Here is a 22,690-nt window from a genome sequence, read left to right as displayed (position 1 = left end):
TTTACAGGGCATTATTTTATACAAATAATTGTAATACAAGTGCTGCAGCAAAAATAAAAATGAATATGGTAGAAAAAACACATTAGAAATTATCAAACTAATTTGAAAATAACTCAACTATCATAGAGGATGATAAAGAGAAGAAAAACAGTGTTATAGTTTTTCCAAGTTTTCCTTGTTTTTCTCAATTTGGAATAATTGCTGAATTCACAATTCCTCTTGAATTACTATGGATTGAGGCTAGATGAGTTGCTGTTTTCATCTGTTAAATATTGTTTGAAAACTTTTGCTTATTTTGTGCTTACTCAGATTATATTTCATTAATCAGGTGTCAAACTCCAGTCCTCAAGGGCCAGTGTCCTGCAGTTTTTAGATATGCCACAGGTACGAAACTTCTTCTTCTTCTTCTTTAGATTTTAACGGCAGCTTGCATCCAATTATGTTGCACTACTGCCCTCTATTGACTCCTACCACCTACTCCTCAAAGACTCTTAAAAATCCCAGTGTTTTTTAAAAAACGAAAAATCTTCTTTTTCCCCTCAATACTATTCAGCTGATCGATCACCTTGTCAAATTTCAATTCCCTACTAACACCTAGTTCTGTTTTTAATAATCTTCTTTGACTTGCGTATTTCCTACATTTAATCAAAACATGTTCCACTGTTTCTACTTCATCACACCATCTACATAAACCAGTAAGGTGTTTCCCCATCTTAAAAAGAGTTCAGTTTAGGAAACTATGCCCAGTTCGTATTCTATTTATAATTATCTCTTCCCTCCTGTTTAATCCTCTGATCCTTTCTACATCGACTGTTTTTTGTATTCTAAATAAATGTCTTCCTTTTATTTTATTTACCCACCTATCTTCCCATATCTTCTTGCTTTCTTTCCAAATTATACTTTTGCCTTCAGATTTAGATAACTTTATTTGCATATCAATATCATCTTTTTTAATTGTCTCCTTAGCCAGCTTGTCTGCTCTTTCATTCCCCATAATACCTACATGAGCAGGAGTCCAGAATAATACAACATTTTTATTTTGTTCACATATCCTATGATGAACCGCCATAATCTCATATAAAATATTTTGATGATTTTTTGTACGTCCCTTTCCGATACTCGTCAACGCAGATAGAGAGTCACTACAAACTATTATTTTATTCCTATCAGTTTCCTCCACCCATTCTAAAGCTACTAAAATAGCACCTAGTTCTACCGCAAATACACTCAAATAATCAGATGTTCTTTTTGAAATACTAATCTTTAATTCAGGAATCACTACAGCTATACTGGTTGCTTCACTTTTAGGGTCTTTCGACCCATCCGTATAAATTTGCAAATATTCATTATATTTATTCTGCATTTGATTATAAAATTCTTGGCAAGTATCTAATGTGTTCCTTTTCCTAATATTTGTTAGTGTTCTGTCTACATTAATATATTTCCAAGTCCATGTCGGTCTCAAAGGCCACAATACAGTTGGACTAAATTCCTTATAATATACATTAAAAATTTTCGCTCTATCATCCCCAACCCACCCAAAACTATCCATTTGTTTCTTTCCTCTTTCCCAACACTCTCCTAATAATTTCTTAACCGGGCGATCTGCATTATGTCCTTTTAAACTTATCCAATAATTTACCATTAGCTGCTGTCTTCTAATGCATAATTGCATTTCTCCTGACTCTACTTGTAATGCACATATTGGTGTTGATTTAACTGCCCCTAAACATATTCTCAGTGCTCGGGCTTGAATAACATCTAACTTTTTTAACCTAGCTTTAGCTGCTGATCCATACACCACACTCCCATAATCTATTCTTGATCTAATTAGAGACACATATATATTTCTAAGGGAATCGAAATTTGCACCCCATGTCAACCCAGCTAAACACCTCATAATGTTTAGAACCTTTTTATTCTTCTCCATAATATGTTCTATGTGATTTCCGAAAGTTAGTTTCTTATCAAAAACTACTCCCAAAAACGAAACCAATCAACCCTTTCTAACTCTTTCCCATATAAACACAACTTTTTATCAACCCCTATTTTTTTATTTGTGAAAAACATTACTTTTGTCTTTTCAATTGAAAATTTAAAGCCCCACTTTACTCCCCACTTACTCACTTTATCTATACCTTCCTGTATTTTAACAATAAGATGGTCCACATTTCTTCCCTTTTTCCATAATGCTCCATCATCAGCAAAAAGTGACTTACCAAAACCAATGGATATTTCTTTAAAAATATCGTTGATCATAACTGAAAATAATGTTGGACTTACCACACTTCCTTGAGGGGTTCCATTTTCTATTTTACATATTTCCGAAAACTGACATCCTATTTTAACTTGAATATTTCTATCCCTTAAAAAATCCCATAACCAATTAAACATATTACCTCACAGGTACGAAACGCTGGAATGAAATGGCTTAATTACCTCCTCCTTGTGTAGATCAGTTCTCCAGTGCCTTGCTAATGACCTAATTATTCTATTCAGGTGTGGTGCCGCAGAGGCACATCTAAAAGTTGCAGGACACTGGCCCTTGAGGACTGGAGTTTGACACCCCTAAGATGTTTAATATCAGCAAAGCAAAATCATCATAATTCTTTTGTATTTTCTGTGTATTAGCATCATCGACCTACTAATTTAAAGCTGGAATTTAGCCCCTTAACTATAACCTCATGTATTAAATATTAATAAGTATGCATTGTCCCATTTTTAAAGCCAATGGTGAAAAGTAGGAACCACTAGAACCAGTAACATGCTGTCACATTGCAGTTCGCCCTGCCTACCTCTAGATGGCAACAAAGATAGTTGTGCTACTGTCTGCAATCCGACTACAAGCATCAAGTGCAGCCAGATTTAGCTAGCGTCAGTAGATACCGTTTCATTTTGTCTACCCCATTTTGGGGGGTTTGTTGGTCGTTGGCTTGCAAGCTAGTTCAAGGCTGGCTTCACTGACCAAATATGCAGAAATATGAAAAGCTTGAAAAAATTGGAGAGGGTAAGTTTTGTCTTAAAAAAACATAAGGTAACATCTGCTAGCCGCAGCTAATGCTAGCATAGCAATGGTTTTATAGAACTTTATGATTTTAACTAGACTGTCAAATATATGCTCGTGTTTACTGGCCCTCCCTGGACATTTCATCCTGTGCTGTTTCTACCATTTTTTAACTACATTTGAAATCGGTTCGTTTACAATTTAATTTTAGGATGTTGAATTCAGCTGGCGATAGGAAGGTTGCTAGCTTGAGTTGCTATGCAATTCATCGACAGTGGAGTGCTATCTGTGGTTAATGGGGCCTTGTTTATTCTGTAGGTACGTATGGAACTGTTTTCAAAGCTAAAAACAGAGAAACGCATGAAATCGTGGCATTAAAGCGGGTCAGGCTGGACGACGACGACGAGGTTTGGACACATTGTTGACAGTTGCACTGTTCGGTGACGGGCGTTCAGCAGATGCTAATGCTAAATCACAATGTATATTGCTTACAGGGGGTGCCAAGTTCTGCTTTAAGAGAAATCTGTCTTCTGAAAGAACTAAAGCATAAAAACATTGTCAGGTAAGCCTGCTGCTTGTATTTTTCTCTATACTTGTATGCTTTGTGTGATTTACTTGTGAGCTGTTAATAGCTCTCATTTTTTAACCTGAAATCAGCAACATTGAACATTCTTAATTGTATTTTTTTTATTTTAGATTGCATGATGTGTTGCACAGTGACAAGAAGTTAACATTGGTTTTTGAATATTGTGATCAGGTGAGTTACTGAGCCAGTCTAAACCCTTGAATTTGGTAACTATGGTTGATGGCTAAAAGACCATATGTTTGTGATTCATTGCAGGATTTGAAGAAATATTTTGACAGCTGTAATGGGGATCTAGATCCTGAAACCGTGAAGGTGAGAAATAAGGACACTGCATCTGAGAAAAACCCTACTGTATTATTTTTTTCCTACTATGGATTATAAGTGAAACAATCAACATTTTCATGTGTAACAGTGGAACTTTACAAAATGTAATGCTTCAATTGTTGACTGCGTTTTGTATGACTTTGTGTTTTTGTGTTTTTATAATGTAAAGCACCTGTTGCTGAAATGTGCTATGCATTTTTGTCTTTCTTTTTTAAAGGCAGCTTAATGTTTGACATTTTTATCATCGTGTTTGTTACAGCTTTTAAAAAGTAAAAACTAACTGAATATTCCTGTCTTTACTCTGCAGTCGTTCATGTACCAACTGTTGAAAGGCCTCGCTTTCTGTCACAGTCGAAACGTTCTTCATAGAGATCTGAAACCACAAAATCTTCTCATCAACAGAGTGAGTTTCAGACTTTGACATGGCTTATGGTAAACATTGGCTCCAGTATGGGCCAGTCTACTTGCTGCTTTGAAAATGTTAAAACCAGAAGTATTGCAGTGCGACTGTTAGATGTGTATTACTCTCTTAGTGACCTTTTTTAGGAGATACTTATTTAGTAACTAGAAAGACACGACTAAATCTGTTGGTATGTAGGACTGTAAGGACCATTCTGAAAATTATAATAGAATACCCACCTCTGTTTTTTCATCTGTAGAATGGGGAATTGAAGCTTGCTGACTTTGGGTTGGCTCGAGCTTTTGGCATTCCTGTGAGATGTTACTCAGCAGAGGTAAGTTATGCATAATTAATATTGCAGGTACTCTGTTTCCAGTAGAAAAAATAAGGCTAAAGAGCAGAATTCTAGGCTGCTGTGGGCAGTGTAAAGGAAACTAAGTCAGAGATCGGAGATCAGCTTCCTGGCTGATTTAAAAGTTTTAACTACAGTTTGTGTTGTGTAAATTTACTTTGCAAGAAGTAGTCAAGCACAAAGCGTGCACCATGACTGTTCTCACTCTCTCTCTTGCTGTATGTAGCCAGGCAGCACAGTGCTAGAATGTCTGCCACTATGACAGGTGAAGAAAATAATCAAAGAGCAATGAGCATGCTCTGCGGGCTCTTCTGTTCCTGTGTTTTATTTATTTGCTAATTAAATAAATATCAGTGTATATAATTAAATAGAATAATAATAGCTACTGCATTACAAGAACAAAGAATGGCTCTCAGTGAGGCTCCAGGCCTATCTTCTTAGTAAAGAGCCATCCAGAAGAATTGGATCGTTCGTGAATGTCACATCACTATATTGCTGACTTTGGTCACAGCGTTGTCCCATATATGCAACTCGTCAGTCATCACCTGAGCATTATAATTCAGCACAGTGAGTGACAACGTTTTTTCATAGCAAATACAATTTGTCCCTGCACAGCTAACTTTGCTAAAATTACATACACATAGCTTACCTTTCTTTGAGCTTCTTTTCTAATTGACGATAAAAGTTAGACGTAGTCCCCATCGTCTGTGAAAGCGAAGCGCTGCTGAATTTACATGTCGCCATTGGATTTCTTATGATTTATGCAGCGGGATTCTTTTACCGATGATTAGACAGACATCTGCCGCTCAGAGAAAACCACTGTGCACTGTCTTGGAGAGCCACGTGTGAGTTAAAGTTGGAGGCGATGTGTTTCAGCGGTAACGGAAACATGTAATTAGTAAGTTGCGTTATTGCTTGGATTTGAATTTGCCTGGTGTTTTCATGAAACTGTTCACCAATGTACTAAAAAAGTCAGAATAGGTCTTCACAGGACCACAAATGGAATCTATTTATTTATATGTGACTTTTAAAGACAATTGGTTGAACTGGGTTTTATTTATGGGTATCAGATTAAAAAGGACTAAGTTTTGCATCTTTATGCCTCAGTTTTCTCAAGTTTTTTTTTTAACTGAAAACCATGTATTTTCTTTATCTGCTTCAGTTATTAGGTGTTTTATATTTGCCTATCTTTCACACAAAACTCTCTATTACTACTCATTGTTGTTTTAATATGACAAATTATGATTTATTAATGGTTTTCCAAGGCATTGGATAGTGCTGACAAAGTTAAGTAGACACACTGGTTTTGTTTGAGTGACGTAAGGGGTGAGCACAATGGACTTGGCGACACAGCTGATGTGAAAATGGAAAAAACTAAAAATCCATAGGGGAATTGAGCTTAAAGCACAGAGAGTTTGAAATCAGAGCATTTCTAGAGATTATTTTGTATGTTTTGTACATGAACACATTGACTTCACTCTCTCTGGGGTTCTAAGAGGAAACAACTTAGTCAGAAATTGCTATAAGAAATGTGAATGTTCAATGTAATTCTTGAAAAAAAAGTTGATGGTTATGCTTTATGGTTATTGTTATATGCCAAGACCTTTGAAGATTTAGGAAAAGGAGTTTTTTTTATAAAATATGTGCAGAAAGATATTTTTACTCATTATTTATATTTATCTTAATAATATTTCACTATTATTCTGCTGCTTTATGTTGTTTGCCTAAGTAATCATCTGTGTCCCAAAATTTGGTGGTGTTTTTATAATCAGAAATCCCTATAAACATGTCATTCACAAGAACTCAGATCAATCCACTCCAGAAACTCACAAGGGACTTTCACTTTTGAAATAGCTTATGGGTTTAGAGTCTATCTCTAAACTATTCTTTCTAAATCTGATGTCATTATCTAGATCATACTCCATTTCGTATGCAAAGAAAGGGTTAAAGTCTGGGTACTTGTGAAGATTAATTAAACCCGTGCCAACTGAAGTAAAACTTCCATTTCCAATATAATTTACTCCTTTCTATGGCAGACCTACTGTATCGCTTCACGATGGGGTTAACTGATGCTTTGCAGCTCAGTTTCATTGAATAATATTCCTGGAACAGCTGGACAAAGTGTTTCTGATGAGGAAAAAAAATGCCAATTATAGCAACTGCTTTGAAGCTGCTCTGTTCAACCTCATTATGTCATTTCAGTCATTTTCTTTATGGCATTTCTTATGGCCATTAGTTTATCAGCACAGGAACTCTGTGACATATTAATCAATGCAAATAACAAATGACCCTTCAAATGGGGCCATTTTTTGTCTAGAATCAATTTTTTTTTCTTTTTTTTTGTTCATCTTGAAACCGATTGTCTGATTTTAAGGAAAGTATGCTGGATGAATTGCTCTGATTCTGGAACAGCGATAAAACTCAGGCAATGATCATTTTAAGGTGTTACAAACTGCTGCTTAGCTACAGAAAAAGAAGCTGTGCTCCTTGCCTTTTGTCCCATTTATCCTTACCTGTCAGCTGCTGGGTTCTTTTTTTTCTCCAGAAACAATGTTGCCATCTTGTTTTATTCTATATTTTTGACTGTTATTGTTTATCCTTTAAACTTTTTTTGTACGTTTTCTTCAGTTTTTCAGTTGGGTTTTATGTTAGTCTCTTAACTAAAAGGTACAAAAGGAACAAAATTAACTTTAATCTTAAAAAACAAGCAGTTCAGTCTTTTATTGCACTTTTATTGCAATAGCTGTTGACTATTTGTTAATCCTTACATTGTGGTTCGGTTTCTCTGCAGGTTGTGACGTTGTGGTACCGACCTCCAGATGTGTTGTTTGGTGCTAAACTTTATTCTACCTCTATTGACATGTGGTCAGCTGGCTGCATATTTGCAGGTTTGTTTTCTTTTTTTTGTTGTCATTTTTGCCATTAAAAAGATTGAGTTATAATATGATTGCCTCTTTTGGTTTATTCTTGTGAGAAAAAAATAAAACACAGTGGCAGGATTAAAAATGCATGATTCATTCGCATAAGCACAGAGCTCATTTAATTGCAGGAATTAATTATTGCAGTCAGGGCTCTGTCTCATGATGCTCATAAAAGCTTAAATAGCCACGCGTACGAGAAAGTCAGGCTTGGTTTATTTATGAAGAGCTGTACATTAAGTGGAAAGAGTAAATGCAAAGGTGTTTATATTTGAGAACTGGGAAAAGATAATTGCTGTACTGAAATTCTTCATTTGATAGTAAAACAGATGGATAATAAAGCATATTATTCTAAATGTTTACTTAAAATTTAATATCCAAATATCGTTTAGATATTTTAGTCTCTTAGCCATCATCAGTTGAAAGTGGATTAAAATATCTTTGCCTGATAAAGGCCTTGTCACAGAAATGTTAGTTTTTTTGCTATGGTGGTTCAGATTTGTTTGTGTTTCTCCTGTGAACATTTTTTTAAATGTATGCTCCAAATACCCCAAAGTTTATTCAGTATTACATTTTTGTAACTCTGTAACAACAAATCCTTTGAATAGCAGACAGAGTTGCACCGTTTCTCATCTGTTGAAAAAAGATCCTTTCTACCTACTGAAGAATAATCAGACAATAAAATATGGTCAGAAATTGCATTTTCTGATGTAGGAGGGTTTTGGAGACTGATTTGTGTAATCCATAATAAAAAATCTGATTTTTATCACTCTGGAAAAATGTCAGCAAGTTATGTAAAGGAGCCTTGTGTCATTATTTTACTACTGTAGTGATTTTTAATGCATTACAGTTATGGCAGTGAGAATAGCACTGTTAAGAAGTCTAAAAGTATTATGTGACCACTGCATATGATCAGAGGTAAGCTGGTGCTCTCTACCATTTGTCTCATTGCTATACAACAAAACAAGTTTCTACTTTTGTGACGATGTTCAAAAATAACTGGAAGAAAAATCCTGAGATTTTCAGATATACAGTTGCATCAAACAGATGACATCTCGATGTGTTCGTCCTTATAGCTGCTGTCTGCGTTTGGCATGCTTCACTGCAGTAATTTAAGGAGAACAAGGCTTTGATAGACAAAGATCAATAAGAAACAGCAGAGCAAAGACTCATTAGGAAGTGAAAAATGTGAGTCTATGCGGTTCAAGGTGATCAGTTTACCAGTTGGGGGCACTGCTTACTCCCATTTGGATGTCATAAGGTTGTGTGGACTTGGATGAATTATTAATAGATGATGATTATATTTGATTGAAAACACTGGGGGTACATATTGTGGTAAATACGTAAAAAATTGAGTGTTTAAAATTCTCTATCAGGAGGAAAACAATTTAAGCTTCTATTAAGTATCCAGTGACCAAAACAATTTTCTGTGGTGCATTTTATTTTGTACTAAATCAGTTTGTTTTGAACTTTTTCTCTTGTTTTAGAGCTGGCTAATGCTGGAAGGCCGTTATTCCCTGGCAATGATGTGGATGACCAGTTGAAAAGAATCTTCAGATATCCTTTCTTTTTTAAGTTACTTCAGTGTTGGCAAGAAGAAGTGAACATTGTCAATAATTTGATGTCACACTTTGTTTTAAACATTTTCTTTAACCGCTTTGTACATTGTTGGGCACACCTACTGAGGAACAGTGGCCAACAATGACAAAACTTCCTGATTATAAGGTACATTTATTATTGTCAAACTGTCAATAATGACACCAAAAAATTTAATACAAACTAATACAAAATCATTTTAACTACAAGAATATTATCTTATGTTCTACATAATCATAAGAAACACTGCTGAATTGACAGATGCCTAGCAGACAAAGGTGGGTCGACAAAAGAACAATTGTAAAGAACCTGGCTGTTATATTCAAGTATGTTAATGGAAAGTTAAATGAAGGGGAAAAAGTGTAATAGTAAGAGACGCAAGTAACAGCTATAATCAAAGGCTTGAGAGGGTAAAGAAGCAAAGCCTACTCAGGAGCTTTGGGGAAGTTCATAAGGCATGAACTATAGCTGTATGCACCTGTATACTTCCAGACTTCTAATATATATATACACTTTGCTTTTCTCCAGCCATATCCCATGTATCCAGCTACCACCTCCCTTGTGAATGTGGTTCCTAAACTAAGTAGCACAGGAAGGGATCTACTGCAGGTACTTCAAACATTTTAGTTGTTTTGTCTTGTTCTGCAGCAACAATCTGCTAAGGCAGTTTGAAGATGTCGCTTTGTATTAATTGTGCTATGTGTTCAGTTACAGCAGCAAACTTATGCAAAGCTGTTGCTGATTTACATTTTTGCTCACATGAATCAGTGTTGTTGTTTTTCACTCATTAAAAATGTTTTGTTTCACCCGATCCAGAACCTGTTGAAGTGTAATCCCGTTCAGAGGATTTCAGCTGAAGAGGCCTTGCAGCACCCCTACTTCGCAGATTTCTGCCCGCCCTAAAATGCTAAATTGCCTGTCACCGAGCCACAGCCGCAAGAATCAATCATCCTTCACTCTGTTTGGTCATTAGGAGCGATTCTCAACAAGGCAAATCCCTCACTGGGATTCTGACACTCCCATGCAGTTCATTCTGTTGTGCCTCTGTGTGGAACAAAGCCCCAGTGGCTCCGCTAAGCTTTAGGGTCTTTTAAGTTAAAAGCCTGTTTTAATTTGGTTCAAACATCACTCCAAGTTAATTAGCACCAATGAGGGCGAGGTTACATTTAATACATTTTATAGTCATAGATTTTCTTTTTTGTCTATTTAAGTTAAATTCTCAAAGCAACAAACTGTTTTCTATCGATTTTCTTTAGTGTTCCCTTGTAATCTATGGTCATATAATTTGGTGAGTTAACGTCAGATGCCTGCCAAAGTGCTTGTACTTAGTGCATCAGTCACTCACACGCCTTTGTTGAGATGTAGTTTCTATTCCTGATGGATTGTGTTTCAGTAGTTCTTTTTTGCTTACACAAGTCTTAACACCTGTAGAGACCAGTGCAAGTGTTGGTAGTCCCCATACTTGATATATTTATATTTGCAGGTGTGGAAGTACGACTGAAAGTAAGTCAGCTTTGAACAACTTGTTTGTTTAGGAACTTTTATGATTGATATGTATACAGTTCCAGTCAGGGGTTTCTATACGCTTATCATCTGTAATATATTAATTTGAGGCTGTTAATAAATTATTTAAACTGCTGTTTTCTAGGATGGATTGTTTATGCGATATACAGCTTCAGTAAATTTTTTCTACAAAATCAAGGGTAGAAGTGAAAAAATTCACGAAATAAAGAATTCAAGAAATAAGATTAATATCTTATAACAGAATAAAAAAACTTATTGGTTCAAATCATATAGTCCTGTAGTAAATTACAGTGGTAAATACAGGACCACTGTATTTCCGTTTTCCTGACGAAGTTTCTTGCATATTTGATCACTCATCGTGGCAGAATGTTACTAGTTTAAGTTGCTTGGTCTCCTGGCACACACTCAGCTTTTCAGTATAATTGCGTAGTTTAGGTCAGGCCTTTTTAAGTCAGCTTTATCCAAGCCAAATTCAGTTTGATGTTTGCTTGAATTGCTGTCCTGTTGGAACAGTTTTAACCAGCTTGCTGTTGGGTTGAGGTGGAATTGAAAAATAGAGAAAGGTCTCCAGCATTATTCCGCTTGACCATGTTCTTAGATCCCCACCCCCACCCCACCCCACCCCACGCACACACACTCCTTCCTATTGAGGTCAAAGTTTTCTATCTGGACTGTAACAATGCTGTTCAAGTAATTTCTATTAAGTTTGATTATTGCCCATGATGAGTATATATAAACTTGTGAACAAAACTGTGTAGCACTATATATAAATTATTTCGGACTTTGTTTATGCCTTATTGGTGTTCTTGCGAAGCTGTTGCTGTTCCACTTTGGTAATTTAGAGGCAGCTCAGGGAAGCATCAGTGTGTGCTTACATACAAGCAGCTTATCTTGCATCAATCAGCAGCATGACAGCAGCCTTGTTGATTAGATTTGTATGCTTCATGCACTGTCCCCACTTTACATTTCCATTCCAGTCCCTCCAACCCTCTCTACTGATGCTAATGTCCATTAGGGTGCAGGCCTGGCTTAAAGGGAAGGTTAATACATATGTGGTCCTGTAAAGTGGTAAAGCTTATGAGTAAATATCTTACCTGCAGTGCATACCTTTCCTGTGTCCATTTGGTTAAATTCAGATTTTTTTTATCCCTGGTTGCTGACGCTAGCAGCTAGCTCAGAGGACCCCAGAATAAAGTGGATCCGTATAGTTTAAAACTTCAATATCAAAAGCAACACAATTTATGTGAGCACTATTTAACTTTAAAACATGTCACATCTGCATGAGGTGATCTAAACAGTCATGATGAATGGTTATATAGGACAAATAAAGTGTCCATCCATTAATCTTCTGGAGAACAGGCCCATTTCCAGCTGTGGAAAAAATCTTAGTATTTTTGCTTTTAGTATGAGTTTTATACAGGAAGTGCTTTGCCTCTCCCGTTTCCATCTTCTGTTAAATCACTGACATATACTTTGTGTAAATAGTTCGAATAAGCCACTGTAATGTTTTTGAGATTGTAACTGCTTTAAAAGTCCGCTTTGGGTTTGGCCTCCTTTTTAGACTAGCTGTTAGCTTCAGCCCCAGTGACCAACTGGTCCATATTTACACTAAGTAAAGAACCTAAGAGAGTTATCTGCCTACAATCTTTTGACAGATTCTGAATTCTCCTATTTTAATAGGTCTGCCTGGAGGGGCTTATCAATATTCATGCACCAATCAGCCAAAGCACTAATGGAACCACCTGCCTTATCATATAGGCAGGTGCCACATGTGACTAATATCCACATTAAAAGCCAACTTTTTTTTTGTTAAAATCCTGTTATCAGTGTTCATTCGATTTATATCTCCGTGGTCTTTAAGGTATTTTGGTGCAGTTATTTATTGATTTGAATACTTTATTTTCTCCCTGTTAAATTTTGCTGTTGCTAATATGCTGACCCCCTGGGTAGCTAATGCGGTCCACCATAGTGTTACAATAATTTATCAGGAGCTTAGAAACTCTATAGACCTGTGCAAATGCTTCCCCCTTTTGACAGTTTTACTTTTTTTTAATCAGACTTCCAGGAAGTAAGGATTTCATTAAGTACTTATCACAGGGAAGCAGCAACCTTCCTCCTCAGAACTGCTACAGTAAATTGTAGAATTTCATTAAATTTTTCTGAGTATAAACTTGTTCTTTTCTCTTGAGGTTAAACTAGCTGCAGATGTTATTTTCCCCAGCTGTCACTGCTACCAAATAAACAATTTTCCAAGAAATAACACAAAGAAGGATGAAAAGACCGCAGGCTATTTTTACTCTGAGGACTTCATACTTTTACCGTTTCTTATACTTTAATTGTGTCAGAAGTGTTTGTTCCCAGACCATTGTAGATTAGTATGAAAAGCAACTTATTATAAGTTTTTATTCTCAGGCTTTTTATTTCCATCTTTGTATTTATATTTGTGCACTGTGTCACAATAGTTTTGAAGATTATTACACATTAAGCACGGACATTCCGAATAATACAGCTATTACTAAGTAGACCAATATTTACATGATGGCCATTTGTGAAACATTTACTATTTTGACACAGTTTATCTCTGCAATGCTTTTTTATGGTTTTCTACTAGTTTAAAGAGAAAACAACACATCTAATTCTGTAAACTGTTGTTTTGCATCGTGAGCTTTTTCTGTGTAGTAATTGCCGTATTAACAGTTAACTATTTTATTCCACTCCAGATGATTACAGTGATGCTTTTGCTATTAAAAGCCAACAGATTGAGTGGTATCTAAGGCAACTGTCTCACTGGGGAAAATATTTTTCCTTCATTGGATTTATGTAAAATAGTTAATGGGTGCATGTATTTATTAAACATGGAATGTCCGTTTTCTTTTACTTAAAAATGTAGCAAAACTTTTAGTTGGTACAGAATTGTATTCTCAGTAGTTGCGTAGATATGTTGGATTTTAGTAACATTTTAAGCATTTAAAATGTTTGAAGGATGCGTGCTTTTGACTTAAATTATAAAGAAAAAAACACAACCAACTTCTTTTATTGCTTCTTTGTTTTGTGGATTACAGCAGCAATAAGAAGCTTTATTTAAATGAAGGATGAATTTTGCACTTTGGCTTCTGTATTTGTAATCATTATTAGAATTTTGGACAAACATTGTGACTTTATGTTAAAGCCATTAAGAATCCATATTTAGCTAAGTAAAAAAGGATGCACCTTTTCTTTTCTGTGAGAAATCATTCACTCCTGAGTTATTCAATATTTTAAAACCTAGCAGGATAAAAAGCTGCTGTCAACCTGGTTTATTTTAGATGAATACATGTGAAATTACAAATTAAATCAAACTTCAGCATCATCGGTTTTTGTAATTTTTATTTATCCATAATTGTACAACAAATATTAAAGAATCTTGGCACCTTAAAGATAATTTCGTCCAGGTATCAATTACGTGATAATGTGATATATATTTTAAATGTCATAGATAAGAAATTTTTGATTCTATCTAAACAGTTTTAGCTTTTTGTGCTTGCAAAACATTTATACTTTTAACAATAATAGTCTTTGATTTTATGTTTTCTACAACAACGTAACCTGTAAAGTTGTGAATATTATAAAGTGACATTCATAGTTTACCAAATGGCACTGAATCTATATTTGATTCAGATATGAGAGGGAACGGCTGAATAGTCTGGCTTTGTAAAGTATACCATAACAATGTAAATGTTTTTCTTTAACTTTTCTGAAAGGTTTATATCGAGACAATTTAAAAAGAAACCTGTTTTCTTCATTAATCATGTTCCAACATCCTTGAATAGCTGCTGACAGTTTTGGTCTATTTGCAAGTTTTTCTTTTGCAACCTTCCAATTACATACAGGCAGATAAAAAATTTCAGACATGTGAAAATTCTAAATTCATCATTTATAATTTTCATATGGGATTAACCTATCTTAATTTAACTTCTTGAAGGTCTGTGCTAACAACTCTCTTGCGTGTCCAGTTTTTCTAACTTGCAGAAACCTGGTCTGCTAAGACTGCCAATTGCAAACTCATTTTCAGTAGTAGACTTGTGCAGGAATTTATTTTAAATATACAAATTAGACATTTCTTGTTCCCTCCTCCCCAACAAATAGTGTATCCATATTTGTTTTTCTTCTACATGTCGAATACCCGATGTGTCAAAACAGATGCCATCTGTCAGTCAACATCTTTAAAAAGGGGAAACATTTTAATTTATGGGCAACCACATAGTCAAGTGTGTAATAACTATTTAATGTACAGAGTTAAAATCACATATCTACAGTAAAATACACATAGTGCATGTAGAGCCAGATGAAACAACTCCAGGTCTCCAGATATTTGTGGATGCTTGTGTCAGGTAGGATAAAATGATATCACCTGTAAGAATCCGTCTTATAGGCACACCTTAGCTTCAGTTTAAGCTGCAATATATTTAAACAACCTTTGCTAAAATAGCTAAGAGGTTTGTGTGTATTATTGTCAAATACGTTTCATAAAGATGTGGAGAAAACTCTTTTTGATTCATCTGACTCCAGAAATACACCTTGGACAATACAAAGTGAACAGCATAGCTATCATTACATTGATAGATGTGATATATTAGGAATACATAATGATATCATGCAAGGAGAAAATGTGTGATTTGCTGTAAAATATTAGCATAAAATAGTTTGTTTAGAATACTTGTATTTTGACTATGGCTATGCAGTAAATATCAACTTCATGAAGTTCATTGATGATTTCTGCCAGCTCAGGTACACTCTGCTGTTCTTTTACATGTAATAAGGCAGGGGTTGGGGTTAGAGGTAAAGACCTGGGACATTCCAACAAAGCCCTCATGTGGGATCTCCATAGTATGCAGAAAAGTTGAGTCAGTTTCTTTCTTTTTTTGTTTTTTCCTAGTAACTTGACTCCCACCCAAATCCATCAGAGCAATGCAGCATCATCAGAGCAGCATCATAGTGTAACAAGAATTGGCACCTCTGTGTTAAATGTTTGGATGGTAATGGATTTTATACAATGGTCACCTTCATACCTTTGTGTTACAATTGGCAGATTTCTGTTAACATCCACTCCTGCTGCTTAATACTGTTTAATGTCATTAATTTAGAATGTAATTGATAAATTAATTTCAGTAATTCTATATCATATTATATAAAGTTAATAACCACTGCAATATATTTAAACATTTACCATTGGTGACTTTAAAGATTATGACTTTCAGCTAATAAAAATACAGAACAATGTTATTTTTGTAAAATTAGGACATAAGACCAATAAAAAATGTTTAATACAAAAATGTTAGCCCACTGAAGAGCATGTCTATGTACTGTACTTTATACTCGGTCAGGTCTTCTTTTGCATGTATTTCTGCTTCAATGCATTATGAGGCGGCGTTGCTCTACTGACGTGTTAAGGAATGCAGACTGTTTTCATATTGACCTTCAGCTTGTCTGCTGGGTTAAGTTTGGTGATTGTCTTTCTCTTCTTTCCTGTAATCTTTATTCTCGGTGGGGCTCAGGGCAATCCAGATTGATGGTGAATCGAGTATAGTAATATCCTGATCACTAAACTAGTATTGGTAATTAAAGTAGTGTGGGATGGAGACAAGTCTAGAGGATAGATAAAATCACCATCTCCTTATAGTTTTTAAGCACAGGGAGTCATAAAGTGCTATAAAATGTCTGGATAGTTGGCTGTGCTGATTTTGAACTTAGAAAACAGGCAGTGAACCAACACTAGAACAGGACATATCAAATTACTGCTGACTATCAAAACTTCAAATTGAATGTCCGGCAACTTGGATTCTGCACCATATCCTCCAGACTGTGGGACCTTGATTGCTAAAAGTAATGCAAAATGTACTTCAAACTAAAAAGAAGACTTTGGACCATTGAGCAATATTCCCTTTTTAAGCCTGGGTATGATGCTTTAGACATTGTCTCTGAATCAGCACTGTCCTAACAATTTGTTTTATAATCTCAAGCCTATTAACCCTGTTGCTTGTGCACCTTTTTCTCACAAAGATTTTCCTTTCATTGAATTTTCCAATATAATGCTCAGATACAGGACTCTGTGACTAACTAGCTTTTCCAGCAATTATATTTTTTGATTGCATAGATAATGATATAGCATTTTCATAAAAATGTTTTTATTGGACTTATGTAATTAATACTGGATTTTTAGTGACTGTGGACCAGAATTATATATATATATATACTGTATATATATCAATAACATCAATAACTGCTAAAAATATGTTTCCTTTCTGGATGGAATTACTGAAATAAATCCACCAACAATATTCTAATTTAATGACATTTACCTATATTCATGTAGCTCAAGTACCTCTCCTTTTCTTTACACCACTCTCATAACCACATCTACCTTTATTGCTTTTATTGCAACTCCATTTATCTTTTTTTTGTCCTGAAAATGTAAAACCTCTTAAAATGTCTGCCTTAAAGGTAGCTCCTTTCCTGTTCCTGTTGTCAGAGCCAAGGGCACATCATATTTAACAGTGTGTGTCATTTTAAATTAGAGCCACACAAGGCTGTCAGGATCACAGACATCCCATCATTGGCTTTCAAGCGATGGCTAATTTCCAAGGGTTTGTGCTTCACATCAACAGTCATCTAATACACAAACTACAACGTAATAAAGCTACAGCTGTTTGAACACCATAAAATGAAACTGTTACATATAAAACCTTTCACGTGAAAGAAAGAGAAAGGTGGGTTTGAGACTTTTTGCTCAGTACCTACAGGTCCGATATTTGAGAGACAAGGACTTAAATAACAGTGAAACAGAGGAAGAAGCATGACACCAAGATAAGAAAAGTTGTGTACTTAAGCATGGATGGGTAAATATAGTTTATTATACTAGATCATTTATACATCACAAACTGTTATTTGTGACTTATTACATTTTCTGGGATAATAATGTTTGTATACAGTGGTCAATTTGTACAGTGTAGCTCTTTATAAATCAACCAAACTGAGTAGTGCTGCGAAGCATGGTTATGATGCTTTGAGGCAAATTATTTTATAAGTCAGCGTGTAATCCCCAAAAAGATGTAGAATCCAAATTCTATTAATAGATAAACAAAGAATAAGATCTATGTGTATTTATCAGTTTATGAATATTCATATGCAATGCTTTATATAAGTATCTGTGACTTTTTTTTAGCATTTGACTGCAGGTATTTACAAGTTTTTATTAAGTTTAGGAATGTCACCAGTCTTTTTAAACTCTTCTTAGTAGTGTATACATTACTATCACATGGGATTGTGCTGCTGAATACCTTTAAGACACTATGATGGAAGAACAGGTTAAATAAGAAGGGCAGCAGCGAGCCAAACAGTTTCTGTTCAAGTCAAATCAATGTTGCATTTATGAAAACTACCCATTTTTTTCCCCAGAGATGAAAGTGGTATATGTAAATTTCATCACATCATCAAAATCTTTTCACTTCAGTTGATACGGCTAGGCGAGACCCAGCTCTACCTCCCAGAATTACGTGTTTCTTCATAACCCATTGAGACCCCATATTTGTAAATATGTGTGAAGCCTGTGTTTTCAAATTTCAGTTAAATAAAAGTTTAGAATACATTCTCCTTTCACTATTTTTTGCATTCAGTTGTGGTATCATCCGGCATCATTCTTGTTCATTCACAGTGAAAGATGTCACTTTTGTTGTCCCTGTTGCTATTTTATTTTAGTCCCCCATTACAGTGCTAGTTGATAGTTTTTCAGATGGCAACAGCCAAAATATTACAGTGCTTTATCCCACTTTTTCACATATTTTTACATTAGAGTCTTAAACATAAGGGTAACTTTGTTGTGATTTTAGATGATAGACAAAATTAGTCCATAGGTTTTAGGTGAAAGTAAAAGATGCAAAAATGATTTAATCTGAAAAATGTGACTTGCATTTGTTTGTAGCCACCCTGAGTCAATACTGCAACTACAGCTGCAGGTCTTTAGGGGTCTGTCTCACCACCAACTATGTCCCTCATTAAAAATGTCTTCCTATTCTTCTTTGTAGAACAACTGAAAATCAGACTTAATAGGGTGTTTGGGTAAATATTCATCTTTACGTTTTCTTTAGGATTATCCTGTTTTAAGCTCTTTCAATTTTTTCACCTTATATTCTTTATACCATATTCTTCATCTGATATTGTGTCTATGATGTTACAGCACCCAAATGTCGAAAAATATTTTGCCTTTTCACCTCAAAATATGAACATTGTGCTGGTCTATCACATATAATCCCAAAAAAATACAATTAAGTTTTAAAGCTATCAAATGTAAATATTAATAAATTGTGCAAGGCATTACAAATTAGTGATAAAACTTGAAAGTAGAAATTTATAATAATGTGTTCAACAACTTCCTATGTGTTTTGTCAAAGTATTTTCATTCAACTTCAAATCCTATCTTACTCTTGTTCTGAATTTTAGTGCCAATATTTAACTTTGTATTTGTTGGACTGATTTACATTTATCTGTGATCAGAACATCTCGTTTATAGTGAAGAAAGGAAACCCACCCTAGAAATTATGGCAGGCTACTGTAACTTATAATCAAACCTCTCCTATGTTCCAAATAGTCTTAAAGCTTTCAAACATATAATTTGAAAGAGACATTTTTAATAGTTTTTTTAATGTTGTTGTTTGTACAAAATGTCTTACAATAACTAATCTAGATTATTTTTCTTACATCTAGATCCTCACAAATGAGTTTATATGGAAAAAAAAATGTTTAAAAGATTTAAAATAATTTAATATATTTTAACATTTCTGTCAAATTTCACATTTAGTAGCTAAACTGGATATCTACCGCAAATATCCATTGTCCAATTCTTTCAAGTCAAGAAGAACATTTCAAATGTACAGGGCTATTTAAAACCCTTCATCACAATATTGCATATCAGCATTATGTTTCACTGGTGCATGACAATATGTGACTTTGAGAAAACAAAAGTTGCAGAATCACCTTTTTACCTGTCTGGCACTGCAGAAATAGTAACTTGATCTCTAGCCAAACCAGGCAGCCAAAGCCTTTTTTAGTAATGTCACATATTTTTCTTGCATGACTGTCACAATTCAGAGAACCAATATATTTGGCACATATTCTGTACTGCTACAAAATTTATGTAAATGCTACACAAATATCATTGCGATGATTCAATATTAGCATTTTTTTCTAGTGCTATACTTTCCAAATTGTCTGTACTGATGAAGATTCGCTCACATCTGCATGCCGAATGCTGCTACAGCAGGTTAGCCTGACCTAATTTTCAAATCAGTTCAGCAAAATATTATTTGAACATTTGAGGACACTCAAAGACTGTGTAGAACATAGAAAGTTCAGTCCAAGATGTTCATATGAAAAAGGAAAAAAAAAAACAACAATCAAAGATCATTTGATCCAAAGTACCAATGCAATATATGTAAATATTAGAACCACGTGTTACTTAGTGTCAGAACAATTTTAGAATTCACAATTCAAATATGAAACATAACTTGATTAGGTCATGTGTTCTGGTAGGACTTCTGTTTCAGAGGAAAAATCTGAAAAGGAGTAAATTAGTTTGTCAAATGAAAAATCTGGTGTGTGAGTCAGACAAAGAATATTTTAGGTATTAGACACAAAGACTGTGAAAGAAATGGCCCTTTGCATTGCTGAAATGTCCTTGTTGACTATGATGAATTAAATTACAGATATGTGCTTTTAAGATTCTGTCTATTAAGTGACTAAACATATTATCATATACATGTAATTTGAACTGATAATTGGGTAGCATCCATTTAAATGGGAGGGAGAATTAAATAAAAACCAAAATGGGACAAAAAGCACAACAAACATTTAAATAAGAATAAATAAAAGATCCAAAACAAATTTAATATAAGCTAAAGTTACAATCAAATGTCTTTTTCACCACCAAAAATAACTGAAAATGAATCAAATTTCGGTTCAATATGTCACATAGTACCGTAATTGTAAAATAACACATACTGCTTTAGCAAATGTACAAATATTGAAGTTCCTGCTCTTTTTCAAAGTCAAGTAAGCACAGTTGTCTAATTAGAGACATTTCATAGTCTCAATGTAGCAAAAGGCAACATTAGTCATGTATTCTCATTCAGGTCTTAGAAGCTCTTTCAACCAACAATTACCTCTTAAAAGTATATGGTTATTGAATACAGCACTGGTTTACGTGGTGGGAGATACAGTACTGAAAACAATGAACACTTTTGCACATACCAGTCCCTATATTTGTTGTTTTCTCAATTGATTAATACACAGCAAAACTGGCATAATGCTGTTACAAAACTCAACATAGATCGTAGACCCATTTTTAGACAGATTTGTCTGTGCGGATTGTTTGATTTAAAGTGACAGTTCAACAAAACTAAAGGTACAAAATGAAACATGGATAAAATGAACATTGATGCCCTTCACATGGGTGTTAAACCTGAGTTCTGTTTTGGAAGTGGTCTCTTTTTGTGTGTGTTGATGATGATATTCTATTTCTGTCATACTGCTTTTGAGCATACACTTAATGCTTATCTGTTGAATGCACAAATTATTTCACAGTTTGCCGTCAAGTCTCGAAATGTGCCCCAGCCCCTGCGTTGCGTCATCAACAAGCAAATTCCTCAAAGTTGCCTAAAGTCGGGTGACGAGGTAACATGTTCGGCGTGAATCCGAGACTGTCCGAGTGACTCCGGAGGGTGTCACATGTGCTCTGCAGGAAAAAAAAAACAACAAACAGAGTGGGGAAGGGGAAGCAGGGAAGATGAGTTCAACCGGGTTAAGGGAGGAAGAGATGGCGAAGAAGGAGGAAACCAATAAGTCGATAAACAGATAAAATTGAAGTGAAAGTTGGACGTAAGAAACAAAAAGAACAACAACAAAAAATCAAATGTGGTGAGAGGAAATTAATCAAAACCAGAAAACAAATGCCAGATGATTATCATTGAGACAGGCACAAGGGCAGGATATTTCATTGAAGATGATAAATGACATAAACATATGTAGAGAAAGATAAAGTAATGAATTCAGATTTGGAGACGTTACATATGTAAAGGGGTGGTGGTGGGATGAAATGAACAAAAGCAGGGAGAGGAGAAAGAAAACAACATATTTTTAGTTGTGTTTTTGCACAATTAAAAACGAATAAAAGTACAATTCTAAAGATTTAGGAATTTGACACAACAACACACTGTATGTCTGCATTTCCCTATGAGTGCAGAAGAACAAATTCATTAGATAAATGCAGATACAAGTCCTCTCGACAAATCAGAATATCTTAAAAAACATTTATTTCAATAATTTTAATTTAAAAAATGAAAATCATCTATTATACATATTCATCACACAGAGTAATATATTTTTAGCACTTAATTCTAATAATTTAGTTGATTATGATTTATAGCTAATGAAAACATTTTATTTCAATATTTCACAAGACCAGATAAAAAAATAATTAAAAAAATTAAATTCTTAAACATCTACTGAAAAGTATGTCCATGTACTTGTACAATAAATGTGCTTAAGACTTGTCCATGGATCTATTTTCATTAATTACCACATTGGTGTTGAATGTGATCAGCATGCAGCTCTGCTGACATCTTAAGGAAGTCCATGTTGCTTTGATAATGGCCTTTATCTCACATTCAGCCTTGGCTCTGGTTGTGTCTAATCTTCATCTTGATAGTAATCCATAAATGTTTTATGGGGCTTAGATCAGGTGAGTTTACTGATTTGCGATTTTTTCTAAATGAAATGCAAAATTTACTTTTAACTGAAATGGTGTCTGGACCACTGATCCAGAGTTCACTTTTTCTTACCCTGAGCCCAAACAAGACACTTCTGATGTTTTCTAGTTCAGGAATAGCAAAACACAGCTGTAGGCCATGTTCTGGATGCATTTACATGCGGTTGCTATGACTACACCGACTAAAGC

At 34.7% G+C, this 22,690-nt stretch overlaps 2 protein-coding genes across 6 annotated transcripts in view; one reads left to right on the top strand and one right to left on the bottom strand.

Moving 5' to 3' along the window:
• Positions 1 to 2,704: 2,704 nt before the first annotated feature.
• On the top strand, positions 2,705 to 13,589 carry cdk5 (cyclin dependent kinase 5). Its single transcript, XM_028020479.1, has 12 exons — positions 2,705 to 3,007; positions 3,323 to 3,411; positions 3,499 to 3,566; positions 3,701 to 3,761; positions 3,846 to 3,902; positions 4,222 to 4,317; positions 4,574 to 4,648; positions 7,458 to 7,554; positions 9,072 to 9,141; positions 9,249 to 9,309; positions 9,709 to 9,789; positions 9,997 to 13,589. Exons 1-12 carry the CDS (start codon positions 2,971 to 2,973, stop codon positions 10,081 to 10,083), a joined length of 879 nt encoding a protein of 292 aa, XP_027876280.1. The 5' UTR covers positions 2,705 to 2,970; the 3' UTR covers positions 10,084 to 13,589.
• A 1,358-nt stretch (positions 13,590 to 14,947) lies between these two features.
• Positions 14,948 to 22,690, bottom strand: part of asic1c (acid-sensing (proton-gated) ion channel 1c) — a 102,330-nt gene continuing 94,587 nt past the window's right edge. For all 5 annotated transcript variants that reach the window (XM_028020478.1, XM_028020477.1, XM_028020474.1 and 2 more), the window contains one exon: positions 14,948 to 21,469. In XM_028020478.1, the coding sequence (XP_027876279.1) occupies positions 21,391 to 21,469 (79 nt within the window). In that variant the 3' untranslated portion in view covers positions 14,948 to 21,390. The remainder of the gene's footprint in view (positions 21,470 to 22,690) is intronic.

Source organism: Xiphophorus couchianus, chromosome 6 (genome assembly GCF_001444195.1).
Source record: "Xiphophorus couchianus chromosome 6, X_couchianus-1.0, whole genome shotgun sequence".
In the NCBI taxonomy this organism is placed as follows: domain Eukaryota; kingdom Metazoa; phylum Chordata; class Actinopteri; order Cyprinodontiformes; family Poeciliidae; genus Xiphophorus; species Xiphophorus couchianus.
Note: the sequence above shows the minus strand (reverse complement) of the source record. Positions and strands in the feature narration are given on the sequence as shown.